This window comes from Ictalurus furcatus, chromosome 18, assembly GCF_023375685.1.
Source record: "Ictalurus furcatus strain D&B chromosome 18, Billie_1.0, whole genome shotgun sequence".
NCBI lineage: Eukaryota > Metazoa > Chordata > Actinopteri > Siluriformes > Ictaluridae > Ictalurus > Ictalurus furcatus.
Genome location: NC_071272.1, coordinates 21,266,402 through 21,286,037, shown reverse-complemented (window position 1 = coordinate 21,286,037; position 19,636 = coordinate 21,266,402). Strand labels below are relative to the sequence as shown.

The 19,636-nt window shown below is 40.4% G+C and overlaps 1 protein-coding gene across 1 annotated transcript in view; it reads left to right on the top strand.

Annotated features, from left to right (window-relative positions):
- ank1b (ankyrin 1, erythrocytic b) overlaps positions 1–19,636 on the top strand; it is an 80,422-nt gene that overhangs the window by 36,747 nt on the left and 24,039 nt on the right. Inside the window, exons 3-24 of the mRNA XM_053649440.1 lie at positions 1,924–2,022; positions 3,087–3,185; positions 3,287–3,385; positions 5,206–5,391; positions 5,634–5,732; positions 7,346–7,444; positions 7,830–7,928; positions 9,605–9,802; positions 9,936–10,034; positions 10,253–10,351; positions 10,858–10,956; positions 11,056–11,253; positions 12,406–12,504; positions 12,629–12,730; positions 13,104–13,301; positions 14,802–14,900; positions 15,287–15,385; positions 16,031–16,129; positions 16,471–16,563; positions 16,707–16,779; positions 18,696–18,716; positions 19,367–19,490. Of these exons, the coding sequence (XP_053505415.1) occupies positions 1,924–2,022; positions 3,087–3,185; positions 3,287–3,385; positions 5,206–5,391; positions 5,634–5,732; positions 7,346–7,444; positions 7,830–7,928; positions 9,605–9,802; positions 9,936–10,034; positions 10,253–10,351; positions 10,858–10,956; positions 11,056–11,253; positions 12,406–12,504; positions 12,629–12,730; positions 13,104–13,301; positions 14,802–14,900; positions 15,287–15,385; positions 16,031–16,129; positions 16,471–16,563; positions 16,707–16,779; positions 18,696–18,716; positions 19,367–19,490 (2,480 nt within the window). The remainder of the gene's footprint in view (positions 1–1,923; positions 2,023–3,086; positions 3,186–3,286; positions 3,386–5,205; positions 5,392–5,633; positions 5,733–7,345; positions 7,445–7,829; positions 7,929–9,604; positions 9,803–9,935; positions 10,035–10,252; positions 10,352–10,857; positions 10,957–11,055; positions 11,254–12,405; positions 12,505–12,628; positions 12,731–13,103; positions 13,302–14,801; positions 14,901–15,286; positions 15,386–16,030; positions 16,130–16,470; positions 16,564–16,706; positions 16,780–18,695; positions 18,717–19,366; positions 19,491–19,636) is intronic.

Genomic DNA, 19,636 nt, shown 5'->3' with positions numbered 1-19,636 from the left:
AACCCTCTCTGCTCCAGGGGGCGCTGTATCATGGCTGACCCTGCGCTCTGACCCCAGCTTCCTGACGGTCTGGGGTACGTGAAGAAAAGAATTTCACTGTGCCATGATGTATACGTGACCAATAAAGACTCATTCTCATTAAAAACTTGTTCAATGTTTGGATTTGTTTGAATAAAATAAATAAAAAATCTATTAAGGAGACATTGGTTCCTATAAGAAGAAAAAAACAGGCACCAAACGATTTTTTTTTAAGTTAGACATATGAATGAACTTACGTTTAGAATTTTTTCAAACACTTCCTTTCAGTCATCCGGTCATGTGTGTACGTCTGGCCTTCTTTTACAGCGTCAGCGTTTTCATCCAAGTTCACTTAAAGTGGGAACTGAACGTCTTTTCCAACTTGGGAACTTTATACAGTCACAAAGAATTGATCTTTATACAGAATCTGAGCCAGTATCACTGATCATAATTATGTCAGCATCACTTGGCCATTGAGTGTAGTTTGGCTTCCTCCTCCTCCTCCTCCTCCTCCTCCTCTTTTTTGCAGAAAGCCAGCGTTTGACACATGGTTCAGGATCAAACTGTTCAAGTGATGGGCCCTCTGTGCTGATCCTGATCAAGTCTTCCAAGGTTAAATTGCGTACTTTGGACTCGATCCTGTTTTGAGCTGAAAAGCCAAAAGTTCACACTGAGCAGCCAAAATTGGTAGAACAAGCAATATCTCAACTAGATGCATTCTGCTCAAAGCACATGTTGTGTCGTTGTCATACATCTTGCACGCATCCAGTCAATCTTTCTTCATTAGTAATATCTGAGAATAAATTTGGTGAAAGGCAGCTCTTCACATGCAATCATATAGGCGGTGTTGAATTTTATTTGTAGCTCTTTCCATTCGGTCTCGTCATGTAGTTCAACTGTATTTTTTGTGGAGCGATTACACAGTCGCGAGCTTTTTTACGCTTTTGACTATCGCCCTGTTTTCTCACAGTCTCTTTCTTGAAATGTTTCTCTGCCAGCTTTGGAACAGAAGTCACAAAACATTTTCTACGTGCGATGATCATATTTGAGCCATGCAAACTCTTGAATCCAAGAAGTCTTAAAATGTCTTTCTGCACTTTTACTCGGGTGTTTATTGATTGACACGGTAAGACGATCCTCTGTATCTCCGTCGTTTTCAATCTCTCTCATGCTGGCACAACTGGAGCCTGCTTTTTTATGATTATCAGGTGTTCCCATCAGCATTGGTGCTCGACAGAGATGAGAATTGTTTGAAAAAGCCTGATATTGTTGCCATTGGCGATCTCAGCAAAAATATCATTCGCAAATGAATATTTTTGGTTGCAAATGCGCCCGTTTTAGGCGCAGTCTGGAGCCCCGCAAAAGTTACATTTCTTTGGTTTTAAAAGAATTTTTTTTTTAAATCCTGATAATATTTCCTTTATTTATTTATTTATTTATTTATTTTTTCAAAATGTACCTGTAATCTGATCACTTTGTTTTTTTGACGTAACTATAACGGATTACTAGTTTTTTTGTATCCTGATTACGTAACGCCGTTACATGTATTCCGTTACTCCCCAAGCCTGCTGGTCACATATATATATATACGCTCACGTTCACACACATCACAGCTGTTGTATGGCCCTTGTCTGTGCTGCGTGACACTGCAGTGTGAGGAGCTTCCAGTGCAGTCAGCATAGCAGAGCCCCCTTACGGCCAGCCAGCACCACGCACACAACCTGTTAGAGCCAAATGTCTTCATGTACTTTTCTACTCACTGTTTAACGAGAACCCTCATTTCCACAGCCAGATATTTTTTTGACTCTGACTCAAATGACAGCTGAATGGCACAGTGGTAGAGGTAAGGGTGCATCTTGCTGAACAGATCAGGTTTTAAACAGATATGCTTTTGTTTGTCGGCAGAATGGACTAAACGGGTTGCACTTGGCTTCAAAAGAAGGTCATGTTAAGATGGTGCTGGAGCTGTTGCACCATGGGATTGACCTAGAGGGCACCACAAAGGTATTCGAACACTGCTCAGTTAATAAATATTAAAAAGCATGCAATGTGAGTAAAACAAACGGTATTAATCTATTTCCCTGACAGTCGGATACTTTACATTAAAACTCGCATATATATATTTTTTTGCCGTTATATAAAATCTTATTGGTTGTATATATGTATATATGTCCTATTGTTACAATAAGTCTTAAAGTAAGTATATCTGCCAAGAAACTGCTAGAGTAGTACGGCTACAGTAAAATCCCTAACTGCTGGGCAAACTGGTAGAATGGCATACCTGCAGTAAAAACCCTAATAAATGGGCAAATTAATGTAACTGGTAGAGTTACATGCCTAATATAAACCACCATTAAATCGGCAAACTATAATAACTGGTGGAATGGCACACATACCATAAAAAATAAACTACTGTAACTGCTAGAGTATCACACCTACCTTAAAACCATAACATATAGAGAAACTCTTGTCACTGCTAGGGTAGCATTCCTACTGTAGAACCCTAACAAATGGGCAAACTACTGCAACTAGAGTAGCACTTCTACAAAAACACACTAACAATTGGGAAAATTGCTGGAATATCAGAGTATAGAGTATAGATTAAAAACAAACAAACAAACAAACAAAAAAAAAAACAATAACCAATGAGTAACCTATTGTACATTTACATTTATTCATTTAGCATTCGCTTTTATTCAAAGTGACTTACAAATGGGGGGGCGGGGGGGGGGGTATTGGGGGGGGTGTAGTGGTACCATACAAGATTTTTAATTGAATTCTAGAGAAGCAAAGTGCACAGAGTAGAGGTGTAAGAGCCAGTATGAGTGCAGATTTTTTATAAGGGGGGGGGGGGCTGTTTGGGGGGACAATTTAGGGGTTAGTCAAGTGTTCACGGAAGAGGTGAATTCTGCTGTCCAGCTTGAGGTTGGAAGTTCATTCCACCAATGAGGGACAGCCATTTTGAAGGTTCTGGAAAACTTGAAATTGTAACTACTGATGTAGTTACATTCATTTCGTTTGATGATGTATATATTTATAACTACTTGATACTTTTGTCTTACTCCTAGAAAGGGAATACTGCACTACATATTGCTGCACTGGCTGGTCAAGAGAAAGTAGTTGCCGAGCTAGTCCACTATGGTGCCAATGTCAATGCCCAGTCTCAGGTTAGTCTCTGAAAGTCCCAGACTAATTTAGTTGTGCCTCTGGGCTGGTCTCAATATGTGAAGTGCTGATGTTTGTTTTATTTTTAATGTCCATCTTTCAGAAAGGTTTCAGTCCCTTATACATGGCAGCACAGGAGAACCACTTGGAGGTAGTGAAGTTCCTTTTGGAGAACGGAGCCAATCAGAGCCTCCCTACTGAGGTGAGAGACACCACAATATGCTAATAAGCACAAACCGCTTACTATTTTCTTAAAAGTAATCTTAAGACCAGTGTTGCCAACTGACAAATTGAGTGATTATTGAGCAGAAATTAACGAATAGATGGGGCTCTCCAGCTCACATCACAGCTGCTGGTTATACAGATTGAGAGAGTAGGTTCACTCGTGTCATCAGCAGGGTGTAAAAACTGACTGAGTTGTGCTCGCGTGAGCAATCAGTGATCACTACTGTTTCCAAAAACCAATCACTGATCGCCACTGTTCCCAACAATCAATCACTGATCACTATTGTTCCCAGCAACTAATCAATGATCACCATTGTTCCCAATGACTAATCACTGAGGACCATTATTTAGCAATGACAAATCACTGATTACCACTATTCCCAACAATCAATCACGGATCACTATTGCTCCCAGGAACCAATCAATAATCATCATTGCTCCCAATGACAAGTCACTGATCACCATTGTAACCAACAATCACTGATCACCATTGTAACCAGCAATCACTGATCACCATTGTTCCCAAAGATCGATCACTGATCACCATTGTTCCCAACAATCAATCACTGGTCACCATTGTAACCAACAATCACTGATCACCATTGTTCCCAAAGATCGATCACTGATCACCATTGTTCCCAACAATCAATCACTGGTCACCATTGTAACCAACAATCACTGATCACCATTGTTCCCAAAGATCGATCACTGATCACCATTGTTCCCAACAATCAATCACTGGTCACCATTGTAACCAACAATCACTGATCACCATTGTTCCTATCGATTGATCACTGATCACCATTGTTCCCAACAATCACTGATCACCATTGTTCCTATCGATTGATCACTGATCACCATTGTTCCCAACAATCACTGATCACCATTGTACCTATCGATCGATCACTGATCACCACTGTTCCCAATGATTGATCACTGATCACCATTGTTTCCAACAATCACTGATCACCATTGTTCCCAACGATCAATCACTGATCACCATTGTTCCCAACAATCACTGATCACTATTGTTCCTATCGATCGATCACTGATCACCATTGTTTCCAACAATCACTGTTCACCATTGTTCCTATCGATCGATCACTGATCACCATTGTGTCCAACAATCGATCACTGATCACCATTGTTCCTACCGATCGATCACTGATCACCATTGTTCCCAACGAATGATCACTGATCACCATTGTTTCCAACAATCACTGATCACCATTGTTCCTAGGAATCGATCACTGATCACCATTGTTTCTATCGATCGATCACTAATCACCATTGTTCCCATCAATTGATCACTGCTCACCATTGTTCCACACGATTGATCACTGATCACCATTGTTTCCAACAATCACTGATTACTATTGTTCCCAACAACCAATCACTGACCACAATTGTTCCCACTGACTAATCAATAATCACCATTGTTCCCAGTGAGCAATTACTGATCACCATTGTTTGTCCACCTGTGCACTTCTTTGTTCTATTCTTGACTATATTTACAAATAATAAATTCAAGGTATTCCATCCATAACCCTTTCCTTTGTGTCTGCTTCCTGACTCCTCACTACCAGTGCTTCAAGTGTCTTCAGAAAATATTTCTTTGATATGCAAATGATCATTGTGATGAACTGAATATGCAAATTAGCATAGGGTGACTTCCAGCTACTTTTTAAAGAATACATTAACTACTTTCCCCTGAAATCAGTTTGCAGCACAGTAGGTTCTCTTAAGACTGTCCATGCATACCTGTTGGAATTTTTGCTCCCCTCTGTGGCATGTCAGGATGGCTTCACACCACTGGCCGTGGCTCTGCAGCAAGGTCATGAGAACGTCGTGGCTCTTCTCATTAACTATGGCACAAAGGGCAAAGTGCGCCTGCCCGCTCTCCACATCGCCGCCCGCAATGACGACACGCGCACTGCAGCTGTGCTGCTACAGAATGACCCCAACCCAGATGTTCTTAGCAAGGTAGCGTTAGTCTGTGTGTGGATCCGTTTGCACTCGTTTGACAGCTTGAGAGCTTGGCAATAAAAAACTATGACCTTGATCAAGATACTTCGATCACAGCTGCTGATGCATGAATTTATGAAACAGTATCATTTGATATTTGTCCTTAGCCTGATCTCATAAGGTCCTAGTTTTAATGTATATATTCCCTCTTTGTCTTTCTATGTCTGCCTATTTCCTGTCTCTCTCCCTCTTCCCTGTAGACTGGTTTTACTCCACTCCACATCGCAGCACATTATGAGAATCTGAGTGTTGCACAGCTGTTGATAAACAGGGGAGCCAATGTGAACTTCACGCCAAAGGTTGGTGCTCTTTTCCATCTCATGTTACCACTCATCTACTCTGATTTTAAAAAATCAAGAGGCCCACCACTGCCCTATCTCCCATTACAGAAACTCTTCCCATGATAGCACATTAGTTAGCTAACATTATCAATGAATATAACTATTTTTTAAATGATCTTAGATTAGCTTATGGTAGTTAGGTGACTAGTGAAGAAAATTCATTATTTAAAAATGATTTATGTCAAAATCCTGTCAGAATTGATGACGTTAGGTAAAATTAGCCTTTCATCTGCAATGAAAACTATAAACGTTTATGAATGACTTCTCTCACATATCCTGTTAACTCATTTAGCATTAGTGTTGTTTATGATAAACGCTGTCACCTTGGTTCATGTAAGCTGGCTGATTAGTGTTATCAGGAAATATAATGAACATTAATATGTTTTTGGTCTTCTCATAAGTCGTGTCACATTATCTCGTGTTAGCCTTGTGACTAGCATTAATAGCGACAATTATAGTTATATCTTAATGTGACTTCAAAATCCTCTCAGAAATCCTGTGAAGATTATAAGGTTATATTAGTTAGCATTAGCAGTGAAAATTTTGGACATTTATGAATATGACTTTAAAATCCTCTTACACGTTCTCTCAGGTTTAGTGCATGATAGCCAGCTAACATTAGCAGTGAATTAGTGAGGTCATGGTAGCTACTGTAGGTGACTAGCATTAGCAGTGAAGAAAATTAATATCTGTCTAAGAAATCTATCTAAGAAAATCCTCTAAGAAATCCCGCCCCTCTAAATCCATCAAAGCTGACCAGCCTGACAAACTGATGCTGGTGATTAGCTAAGAACAGCTAACTTTCCCAGCCTGTTTTGTTTTTTTTTCTTTTCCAGTATTTTTTTTTTTTCCTGTATAGCATGAACAGTGAATATTATAAACATTTATGAATATGCCTATAAGTTCTCTCAAATATCCTGTCAGTTTAGCTCAGCATTAAGTTTATGAACAATGATGATAAATCCTGTCATGTTAGCTCAGATTAATTAGCTTTCTAGTCTGGCTGTCAATTTATTGTTACTCATCTAACTATCATTAACGTAACTTCAAAATCCTTTCAGAAATCCTCTCAAGGTAGCTTAGTTAGCTTAGGAGTTAGCTTTAGCAGTGAATATTATATGACTTAGAATCCTCTTAGGCATTCTGTCAGATCAATTTTTTTAGCTAGCTGGCTACCAAAATCTGTGACTGAATTCAAATCATATAGGGTTTAGGAATGTATTTCACATGTCACTTGAAAGAAAGGCTTTTACTCCTTTTACTGTGCAGTACACAATTTATAATCATATTCATAAAGTTTATAACAAGTTTATAACAAACTAACCTGACAGGATTATTCTAACCAGCTAGCTAGCATGAGCTAACATGGGAGGATTTCTGAATGATAAGCGGATAAATGAATTCCAGTGACTCCTTCTTCGTTTTATATTAGTGGATAAACGACAAGCTCACACTCCTACCTGAGAGGCTCTCTTATTTTTTATTTTCGTATATGAAAGACCCTGCTGACAGACCCTGTTGTTGGATTAAACTTAATTTAAGTGATGACTAAATGAATCTTCTGTTCTCAGAATGGCATCACTCCGTTGCATATAGCTGCCCGAAGGGGAAACGTGATTATGGTTCGACTTCTCTTGGACAGAGGAGCACAGATAGATGCCAGGACAAAGGTACAGTATCTATTTGCCCCTTTTTGCTTATGCCTTCAACAAGGTAGCCTTGCAGAGGGTTCATATATCAGATACAGTATGAAATTTCTGCAAAGTAGACTGCTGGGTTATTTATGTCTTGCTTACAGAGGATGGCCTATTTATTTCCTCCTGGGAGTAAATCAGGTATTTCGTATGTACGGTTCAAGCTAGGATTCAAATGCCAAGTGGTGCGTTTGGATGATTAATGAAGTGCACGTGTTCCTTTACCATGAAGACTTTACTGTCAAAGGGTTTACACACAAACTATTTTAAGGAAACTGGTGCAATGGAACTGTAAAGGAGAACCGCAGCATAGAACTATGTCCTGTATAGCTTCATCAGTCTTTTTCTCTGTTCCTGTCAGGATGAGCTGACCCCACTGCACTGTGCTGCCAGGAACGGCCATGTGCGGGTCATCGAGATCCTCCTGGACCAGGGAGCACCCATCCAGGCTAAGACTAAGGTGATTCGGTAGTGAGAGCATATGGTGATTCAGTCTCAGGAGCTCCTTACTGAAAGTTGCATCCAATGCAGGACTAAGGCTGCTTTTACAGGGACAATCTGGCATCTGTTGCTAACATTTATTGGTTTATTGTAGGAGGGTTGTTGTGGATATGACCAGTTCCTTCTGTGCAGACGTTTTAGGGACAGTGAAAATGGAACAAGAGAAAACAGTACATGACGAACATTATATTATATTCTGAAATATAAACAAATACTACTAATAATGCAGATTTGTCATTTGTATGGCCCTGGGACTGCAATTACCACATGCAGTTTTGCACTCAGGTCTCTTTTTGGTGAACAGTGGACTAGTTCAACAAACAGACTTCATGTTAAAACCATAATGAACTTTCTTTTACTTTCACACTATCCGTTCTTACCCAGATGAGGATGGGTTCCCTTCTGAATCTGGTTCCTCCCAAGGTTTCTTCCTCATATCATCTTAGGGAGTTTTTCCTCGCCTCTGTCACCACCCGCTCGCTCAATAGAGATAAATTCACACCCTTAAAATCTCTATCCTGTGTTTATATGTTTCTGTAAAGCTGCTTCGAGACAATTTCCATTGTTAAAAGCGCTAAACAAATCAAATAGAATTGAATTGAATTGAGAAATTAACCACTTATTCCTGTTCTATAAGTGGGGGTTATCTAATCAAGCCATTTTTAGCATTTTATTATAGGCATTAAGGGCAGAATGGTGGTACAGCAAGTGGAGTTGCAGCCTCACAACTCCAGGGTTGCTCTGGTTTCTGTGTGGAGTTTTGCATTTCCCCCCCATGATCCACGTGTGGGTTTCCTTTAGTCTCTCTGGGTTTCTCCCAACTTCTGAATTTATGCTAGTAGTTGGATTGGCTATGCTAAATTTCCCTAGGTGTAAATGTGTGTGAATCGTGCCCTGTGATGGGCTGATTCCCCTTCCAGGGCATATAAACCTGCCTTGCACCCAGTGTTCATGGGATAGATTCTGCATCTGAATGAGTTATAGCCATTATCAAAGTTATCAAAATATCAAAGTTTTTCAGTCTTGTCTCTAATGAACACATCTGTAGCCTATGTGCAATTTCAACAGACAAGAATTTAGACAGCTCATGCTCGAGAAGTGTTCACCCTGTCTTTAGGACAACAGCGGAGCTGTTTTCTGTGAGCATCTGTTAACTCACGTATGCATAAGAGGACAGAGAGAGAGATTTCCTCTGAGTGTGTTACACTGCCCTGTGACACAGCAAGGGCAGCAGTTTGAAAAGTTATAGAAAAGATGGCTTCACATGTTTGCCCCGCCCTCCCCTGGTTGGTAGCGGTATTGTAATAGGAAGAGTTAGCTAGTTGGAGTGAACTTGCTAGAACAAACTGGGGGAAAAAGTGAAATTTTGACACTCTATACTGAAATAAGTTGACACAAAATGCATAATGGAAATCTAATGGCATTTGTTCATGAAAAATGTTTTCATAATTCTTGCAAATAAAACTGTACAGTTCAACATTCAACTGCAAAAAAATTCTACATTTTTATGAAATAGCCCCGAATGGACAAACCTGACTAATAGTTTTTGCTAGTATTTCTACTCACCTCACTCATTTGAGAAGCTGATAGTATGATAGTATCTGTGCGCCACTGATCTGCTCTGTCATCATGCAGAACGGCTTGTCTCCCATCCACATGGCGGCGCAAGGTGATCACATGGACTGTGTCCGCCAGCTTCTGCAGTACAATGCTGAGATTGACGACATCACTCTGGACCACCTGACGCCGCTGCATGTCGCAGCACACTGTGGTCACCACCGCATGGCCAAGGTGCTGCTGGACAAGGGGGCCAAGGCCAACGCTCGTGCCCTGGTAAATCGTGCTATATATTTCCTGTTTCTTTTGGCCAAATCATTTAACCCCAATTCAATCATATATACCTGTGTATAGACTTTACAATGAGTGCTTGACAACTCAATCTAAGTTGCATCTCTTACGGTTTCAGAATGGCTTCACACCCCTGCACATTGCCTGCAAGAAGAACCACATGCGCTCCATGGACCTACTGCTTAAGCATTCAGCGTCTCTGGAGGCAGTGACTGAGGTCAGATATCACCAATATGATATAATATCACATCATCCAGACCATTATTATGTAATTCTGCAGATATTAAATTTTACTGATGCGCTGGAGATAATTTTGCAGTCATGCTACGTTCCAGTGTAATGTAGTTCTGTGCTGTTTGACATAGAACTAAAAGCCTTTTGTAGGATTCAAAGCATCAGTTAGGATTTTTTTTGTGTCTGTGTGTTCTCTTTCAGTCTGGTCTAACTCCCCTCCATGTGGCTGCATTTATGGGACACCTCAACATAGTGAAGTGTCTCCTGCAGAGAGGAGCCTCTCCAAATGCGTCTAACGTGGTGAGCTGGTTCTTCAGGTCTCAGTTTATTAGTAACTTCATATACACATATACGCGTGATGTTTCAAGATCTTTGCTGCTGCAGCTGCTTCGCTAGGCACATTCTTTGAAGGTCCATCTCTGATTGGGCAGCATTTTAACCAAAAAGGACCCTTCCTTATCAGGCACTGAATTCAGGACACCCTTTAGTGAGTGTCTATTAAAAAACACTCCAAACAAAAACAAGCCTTCCAGACTACAAGCCATTTTACAAATGTTTTCTCAGCCACGTAATATGCTTGTGCTCTGGCCATGGCTTAAATCGTTAGCAGGTTGTCCATATTTCCCCATATTATTTGTACCAGTACGTAAAAAACAAAAAAGGTGCACGTACGTGTGGTGCAATACTAGCCTAACTAGTCGGGGCAGTATAGCACCTGACTAAACAACTAACAACTGACTAGCGTTGCGACTTAAATCACAGATTTACGTACTATTGATTGCACCACAATATTTATGTCCCTGTAGAAGGTGGAGACTCCGTTGCACATGGCTGCACGGGCAGGGCACTGTGAGGTGGCTCAGTTCCTGCTGCAAAACTCAGCCCAGGTGGACGCTAAAGCTAAGGTAGGCAAGGGTTAGGACACAGAAGGACACTGTTAATTTGTTCTCTTAGAACAGCTACAGATTTTTTAAATCTACATCGCCGTCTTTCTTTCTGTGCAGGATGATCAGACGCCACTGCACTGTGCAGCTCGGATGGGACATAAAGAACTGGTCAAGCTGCTGTTAGAACATAAGGCCAATCCTGACTCGGCTACTACAGCTGGCCACACCCCTCTACACATTGCTGCCCGCGAGGGACACGCCCACACAACACGCATTCTCTTAGATGGCAATGCCCAGCAAATCAAAATGACTAAGGTTAGCCTTGTGTTGTCTCTGCTCCCCCCACTCCCGCCTCATCTCTCCTTATGGATTCATAGAATACACATCTCCCCTTCCTTTCAGTTTCTGTGATTTACATTTGATTATATTATACATGTATTGTTTTCCCTTAACTCACATTGTGACTGTATAGTTAATTGTGATCAATTCAACATACTTTACTGCTATATTAGGACATTAAAGTTAGCCAATTGGCTAATGTCAGATAAAGAGTTTGGTTTAACCCTTTGCTTGGGTGGTGGAATATCTGTCTGTCTGTCTGTCTATATCTAGTTTAAATCCATCCATCCATCCATGTTCTATACCGCTTATCCTTCCTTCAGGGTCACAGGGAAACCTGGAGCCTATTCCAGGGAGCATCGGGCACAAGGCGGGGTACACCCCTTGGACAGGGTGCCAATCTAGTTTAAATCTAATTGAGTTTATATTGACCATTTAAAAGATCCACTAACATGGCAAAATTACAAAGTTTTGTTTTTGAATTAGCTAACCAGTTGTAAAAGATAATAGCAATTTCCATATTTTAGCTGTTTTTGTGCAGCCCTATATTGCTTTACTGCATTTTGTTAACATCAATAAACCATTAGCATGTGTGTTAATAGGCCATAAGTGATATTAACAAAGTAAAGTCAGACCTCATAATTCAGCTACGCTAAAACCACCAGTGGCATGTTGCTCTATACAGAATATAAACAGTTTAAGCTACACATCTTTTGCAAAAATGCATATTTAGCAGTTTTAAGTTTTAAGAAATGTAACAGTTGTTGTTGGACTATTACAAGTATAAATAGTTGCGTAAACAGGTTTTATATATATATTTTTTTACATAGCAAGTACATATATGCTACAAATGTAGTGGGTAGGGATAAATTGTAAATAAAACAGTTCTGGAGTATTCCTTTAAGAATACTTCTATTGTATTATTGATATTCATGGTTTGTTATTGTTACTGTTAAATGTCAGGTGAATATGCTAAACGTTCAGTAATGTCACCTTCACTGTCATTTCTTTAGCCTTATTCCCTAGCCTATTTATATTAAAACGTTTCCAATTACGAGTGGGTTCTCTTTTTTTTTGTTGGATTTTTAAAATTTTTATTATGATTTTCTCATCTTTTTGATCAAACAGAAAGGCTTCACTCCTCTCCATGTGGCGTGTAAATATGGGAAAGTGGATGTGGCAGAGCTGCTTCTGGACAGAGGAGCAAACCCAAATGCAGCAGGAAAGGTAAAGCAGTCAACTTATACTGTGTGTGTGTGTGTGTGTGTGTGTGTGTGTGTGTGTATGTATATAAAACCAATATACCAACAGCAGTAGGTGTTTGAGAACATGCATCTGTCCTCCATTATAGCAGAATGGACTAACACCTCTACATGTAGCTGTCCATCACAACAACCTGGATGTGGTCAAGCTGCTGGTCAGCAAGGGCGGATCTCCACATAGCACAGCTAGAGTAATACACACATACACACATTATTATTATTATTATTATTATTATTATTATTATTATTATTTTTACTATTTTTTCATGTTTAATAAGAAATTGAATACATCCGCGAATACTATAAATGTCATGTTCCTGCAATAAGTCTCATTTAGCCAAAAGGTTGAGCAAATGTGCTTTGATAGACTTGTGTTTGGTGGCTAAAAGTAAAACAGGAGATCATGAAAACATGTACATTTTGTAAAAAAAAAAAAAAAAAAAATTGTGCCTTGAATACATACGTAATATTAAAATCCCAAAGTATTTGACCAGTGAACTGTATTTATTTTGAAATCCAGAAATCCATAGATGTTACTTCATAATACATTTCTCACTCTTTCAGAACGGTTACACACCGCTGCACATTGCTGCTAAGCAGAACCAGCTGGAGGTGGCCAGCAGTCTGCTACAGTCCGGAGCCAACACTAATGCAGAGTCCTTGCAAGGCATCACGCCACTCCACCTGGCTGCTCAAGAGGGACGACCTGACATGGTGGCCTTGCTCATCTCCAAACAGGCCAACGTCAACCTCGGCAACAAGGTCTAAGCACATACCAGGCCGGTTTACAGGCAAACTAAACTGTAGAGTGCAAATGTTTAATCCACTTACCAATAAAACCCCATCTTGGCCTGACTGATGGTTAATATGCAGTACAGTGTTAGAATATTTGGTGAATTTCAGATGTCAGAGTTTCTCCTTTCAGAGTGTAAAGCATGTGGGACTAATCTAGATTAAATCTCTCTTCACTAGTCATGAGATAGATGTTATATCCCACCCAGATTGGTTTAGTAAAACTATGAATGTCAATCAAGCATACTCACTAGAGTATTGGGCCACACCCATTAGGACTGTCCTTAGATTGGTCTGATCAGCGAGTTCAGCTGGTGTTTGAGCAAGGTTTTATCACATTCAGAATGGGGGGAAAATCTCAGTGATCTCAGTGATTTTGACTGTAGCATGATTGTTGGTGCCAGACGGGTTGGTTTGAGTATTTCTATAACTGCTGATCTCCTGGGATTTTCATGCACAACAGTCTCTAGAATTTACTCAGACTGGTGCAGTAAAGAAAAAAACATCCAGTGAGCGTCAATTTTGTGAACGGAAACGCCTTGTGGCATTGTAGTGATGTGATGTGAGGTCAACAGAGAATGGCCAGACTGGTTAGAGCTGGCAGAAAGGCTAAAGTAACTCAGATAACCACTCTGTACAACGGTGATAAGCAGAAAAGCATCTCAGCATGCACAACACATCAAATCAGCAGAAGTCCCTGTCAGGTTCCACTTCTGTCAGCCAGAAACAGAAAGCTGAGGCTGTCGTGGGCACACGCTCACCAAAACCGAAAAGTTGAAGACAGGAAAAAACGTAGCCTGGTCTGATGAATCCCGACTTCTTCTGCAGCACACAGTCGGTAGGATCAGAATTTGGCGCCAACAGCCGAAGTCCATGGACCCAACCTGCCTTGTGTCAACAGTCCAGGCTGGTGGAAGTGGTGTAATGGTGTAAGAATGTTTTCTTGGCATATTTTGGGCCCGTTAATACCAATCAATCATCTCTTGAATGCCACAGCCTATTTGAGTATTGCAGTAACAAGAAAGATGAGACTTATTGGTGGTAGAGGCATCCCAGGCAATACCTTTGGTGACGAATTCTACTTGTTGAAGTACATGTTTTTCTAAGTTCCATATCTTAAATTGTCACCAATATAGTTTTTGGTCCATTTTAAGTTGCTCCTGTGCACAATAGGATTAGTGGAAAAGTATTTTGGGAAAAAAAAGTCAAACGTGTGAAGTTTTAAGGGTCTCTCTCACATACGGTGTCCGAAAGTCTAAAACTAAGAAGTGTTTTATTTAACTGATTATAAAAATGTGTTGAAAAAATGAGTTTTTATTTGAGAAATTCTTGCCTAAAATCTAAATCTGCATGAATGTTCTGTTTGTTTGCAAGTTCAATTCAATGCACGTCAGTGCTCTGGTGCTGTGGCAGTAATGCAATATATGTGTGTATTTGTGTGTGTGTGTGTGTGTGTGTGTGTGTGTTTAGAGCGGTCTGACGCCACTGCACCTGGTGGCTCAGGAGGGGCATGTGGGCATTGCAGACATGCTGGTGAAGCAGGGCGCCTCAGTCTATGCAGCTTCAAGGGTAAACATTCACACACATACACACACACACACACACACACACACAAATCTACAATGCATTTCAACATTCGACATTAGCGAGAAAGAGTCACTGAGACAATGCGGTGTTTAATGAAGCTTAGTGAGACTTGGAGTTGATGAGCAAGTAATTCAGTAATTCAGCTTTGACCTCTGACCCTTTATCAGACACATTTCTTTCCCCTAGAGGATTCCCTCACCTCTCGATCGATGCTCTCAAAATAGAAGCCCCACCGGAGGCACTGTCATATCGGCCGACATTGACTTCCCATCATCACTGAAGAGACTGAGATGTGGAGTCTGATATTCCTGCTTTTTTACTCTTTACTTTTATATTTACAAACATTGCTCTTACTCTATCTGTCGCAGATGGGATACACACCCTTACATGTAGCATGTCACTATGGCAACATAAAGATGGTGAAGTTCCTTCTACAGCAGCAGGCACACGTTAACAGCAAAACCAGAGTAAGTCTGAACCGCCAATCATATGGCGTCACTGCAGCACCTTTATTTAATCCATAACACTTAATCTACTAGCTCCCCTCCTCACTCCTTCCCCACTAACATATTAATTTAGGTCTGATTCCACCTGACTACAAGAACTGGTTTATTCCATCACTTATTAGAAAGTAATGCAATAATAATAATATAATCATCATCATCTGTCACCCATCTGTATTAAATTAAAGTAATCATCTGGTGGAACACGACATTAGTCAAGGATTTATTCATTCATTTATTCATCTTCAGTAAATGCTTATGTTCGGGGTGGCGGTAGGTCTTGAAGCCAATCCAGGAAACACTTTGCATGAGTGCAGGAATACACCCTGGATGGGATGCCATTCCATCACAGGGCACAATGCACACACACACATTCACACACTTATTCAAACCTAGGGGCAATATAGAGTCACCATTCCACCTATTGGCATGTTTTTGGGAGGAGGTAAAGTCAGGAACCCAGAGGAAACCCTGTTCCTCTGTTTAATAATGGTTCTTGTTACTGGTAGTATACTCAAACTGTTAGAAGTTGTTTGATATTTGGAAGCTGGACTCAAGTATGAAAGCCATTTAGTGTTTTCTTTCTCTCTGTGTTTCTCTGTCTCTTAGGTGGGCTATACGCCACTCCATCAGGCGGCCCAGCAAGGTCATACAGATATCGTCACTCTCCTCCTGAAACACGGAGCCCTGCCCAATGAAATCACAACTGTAGGGACTTGTTTCATTTCGTTCATCATTACCTTTAGCTCTTTTAAATTTGTGCTTAATTTACCCCCCCCCCCCCCCCCACACTATCTTATTGCAGTCATCTTGCTATATGCTGTAATTGAAACGTCAGATTTTTGGACATTCTTCTGACTTCTGACTTTTTTCATGTTCAGAAATAGGTTTCCATGATTTTACATCAGTTTGTGGGGTTTTGATCCCTTTGAGCAATTGGAAATGGTCTGAATATTTAGAGATGTGGTGTGGTGTGATGCTGCTGTATGGGTTGTTATCAGAGATGGCCACATGGTGTCTAACCAGTCTGTGCGTGTTGTTTGTGGCAGAACGGAACGTCGCCCTTGGGCATCGCTAAGCGGCTCGGCTACATCTCTGTCATTGATGTACTCAAGCTGGTGACTGAGGAATCTGTGTCTGTAGTGAGTGCTTATTTGAAGTTATTTATTTCATCAGTGGCGTGCTGTGATGTTAAAAACTCCCACATATCTCTGTTCATATTGTCCTCGTTTGTCAATGTTACTGCATAATTTTTTTAGAACTACCTCTCTCTCTTTACTCTCAGATCACCACTGATAAGCATCGCATGAGTTTCCCAGAGACGGTGGATGAGATCTTGGATGTCTCAGAGGATGAGGGTGAGTAAAGCTGCTTTATGTGGATTTGGGCTAGCATGGTGGTAAAGCACAGTGTTAAGAAACCTACTATGCAATTGTAACAATTGTCTACAAGCTACTTTCAGAAAAAAAAACCAAAACCACACACTTTTGATAAAGTAGCTAGCTACACTACAAGCTACTAAGAAAAAGTAGCTAACTACACCAAAGCTAATTTGTAAAAGTGAAGATTATTTTCATTTTATTGTGCAGCTAATTTATTGTGCAAAATAAAATGTACAGTGTATTCCATAACAAAGAGATTTTGGTAACTATTGGTAGCTATTTGTAGCTATTTGTAAACCACTCTTCAGGAGTGGAAAAAATACTGAAAAATGTTAGTTAAGAATACAAGCTAATTTTGTTTTTTCAAATGTTGATACTCTATCCCTTGTCAACCAGAGCGACACTAACCAGTCCTGACCATCTGTGAGCTCATGCATGTGGAAGACAGTATTTAGCTGCTCATGCTGCGCTATGATGCTGCTCAGTTAGAAAAGATGTGGTGGCTTTATGTGTCTAGGAGGGAGTATGTGCTAGCTTTCCACCCTCACTGGGTATTAGCTGTTGTGTAATAGAGAAGATCTAGCTAGTGGGTAGGAACTGGCAAGTTACCAAGTTGTGAGGAAACAGGGTAATATAATGTTTAATAGGTTGTGTGAAAAGGAAAAAGCTGTATCGCTTGTGGATAAAGTAGTTCCTAGTTACTGGATTATTTTTGAAAATAGCTTCAGCTACCGCTACACAACTAAACATGGAGTTAAACTAGTAGTGTCACAACTTGTAGCTAGCTATTCCACAATTCTGGTAAAGCAATGCTTTCCTACAGAGCCTCAGCTAAACCGATGACTCAAAGCAGGGGTCTTCTGTCTTATCCGCAGAGGGTCAGTGTGGCTGCAGTCTTTCATTCCAGCCAAATTGGAGGAGTAATTGTTAGCTGATTGGAGACCAAGATGAAGTGATTAAACAAGTGAAAGACTGAAGACCCCCGCCTCAAAGGGACCCAGGCTTTAGACCAGGGGTCTTCAGTCTTATTCAGAAAGGGCTGATTTCACTTGTTTCATCAGTTCATCTTGGTTTCCAATCCACTTTCAAGTGTGCCTCTAGTTTGGCTGGAATGAAAGCCTGCAGCCATGCTGACCCTTTGCGGATACGACTGAAGACCCCTGCTTTAGTCAGTGGTGGCAATGGGCCATAATGTAACTGCAGGCCAAAAATGGTCCAACTGTAATCAGCAGCATTTAAAAGAGGATTCTGAAATTGTAAGTGCCCTCTGTTGCCTGCAAAATTAATTTGCTGGAGGTGGAGCTAATTTATGGGCCTAAAATATACAGTGTAAACAGAAACTTTATTATGAATCAGATTTTCTAAGGTGTCTTTGAGATCATTAGAATATTACATGTCTAGAAACACTTTTTACAAACTGCATCTGGAAAACCTGTCAATTTCAAAACTTTATATAGTAGAAAATGACACCATGTGAAGAGTTTTCCAAAGATGCTCCACATTTCTGTTTAGCTACTCCAATGGCAACCCCTTGGTGGAATGCTAACTATTTATGCATGGGCTAATGCTAATACTCAAAAGATGGATAATTACTGGAGGCATTTGTAAATAGTTAATCAATTTTTTAAAATTATTTAACATCTGACCTCTATGTGAGCAGATTAAGGTGAGTTTGAACAAAAAGGTCATTTTTCAACATGCATACCATCTCGGCAGATGGGACCTGTATGATCACCACATGAGCACTGGACCACCTCTCCTTTGCTGTCTGAGAAGTCTATTGTTAAAAATGAAGGGACCAAATGCAGTGGAAGCTTATACTTAACGTACAGTATGAGGATATCTATGCTAATGATCTACTCTGAACCATGCTGTTTCCATCTCTTCTCCAGGAGCTGCACAGCTAACATTAGGTAGGATAGTCTAACCGTCTCTGCCTTGATTGTCCAGTTGTCGGTGGTTCGTGACGTCATGTGACTGCATCTTGAGCACTCTCATTCTGTCTGATGCTGGGTTTTAGCTGCTCTATTTTGGGATCTATTGCTTGGTGTTACAACAGTGTGGGCTCCTCATCACCCTGTGGCCATCATCATGTGGTCATGACTTGCTTTTTTCTTTGTCAGCACTAACGCCTGTTTGTGGGACCATCATTCAAAATTCGCCTCTTATCCCACCATTACAGGACTGACAGCAAATCGATTAATGAACATGACTAATGGTCTTCATTTGACTCAACAGAAAGGTCCTAGGAACTGAACAGACAAACTGGCTGTATTTCCATCCTCATGGAATTCTTGGATATCTCTTGAATGCACTGTCTTGATTTTCTCCATGTTTTCCTTTGGTTCTTTGTGTGTATGACTCCATTGCTTGAATGTGTGCTTGTGTCTGAAAGATGGTGAGTGGTGAACGCTGGAATAACAACTGAGCTCTCTTTAAATCATGGCTCTCACTTCTCTCCACCTTTCTGACTAGTCTTCTCTTTTTTTTGTTTTCTTCCTGCCCTCTTCTCCTCCATTCCTCTGGAAAACTGATGTCTGTTTACTGTTCTGCTAATTTGTAGGTGATGAACTGTTGGGAATGGATGGCGCCCGCTACTTGAAGCTGGATGACTTGAAGGATCAAGATGAAGACTTTCTTTCACCAAAGAAATCCCTACGGGAGTTTGAGAGTGGGATGGGCACAACGTAAGCTTTGGGTCAAAATCCAAAGAGAAGATAAAAGAGCTTAAGATCACTCTATAACATTCTAATATTGGTTAATCAAATATAAACATGTTCATTACTATCTAAGATGATCCATATCGATACTAGAAATAACAAAAATAACATCT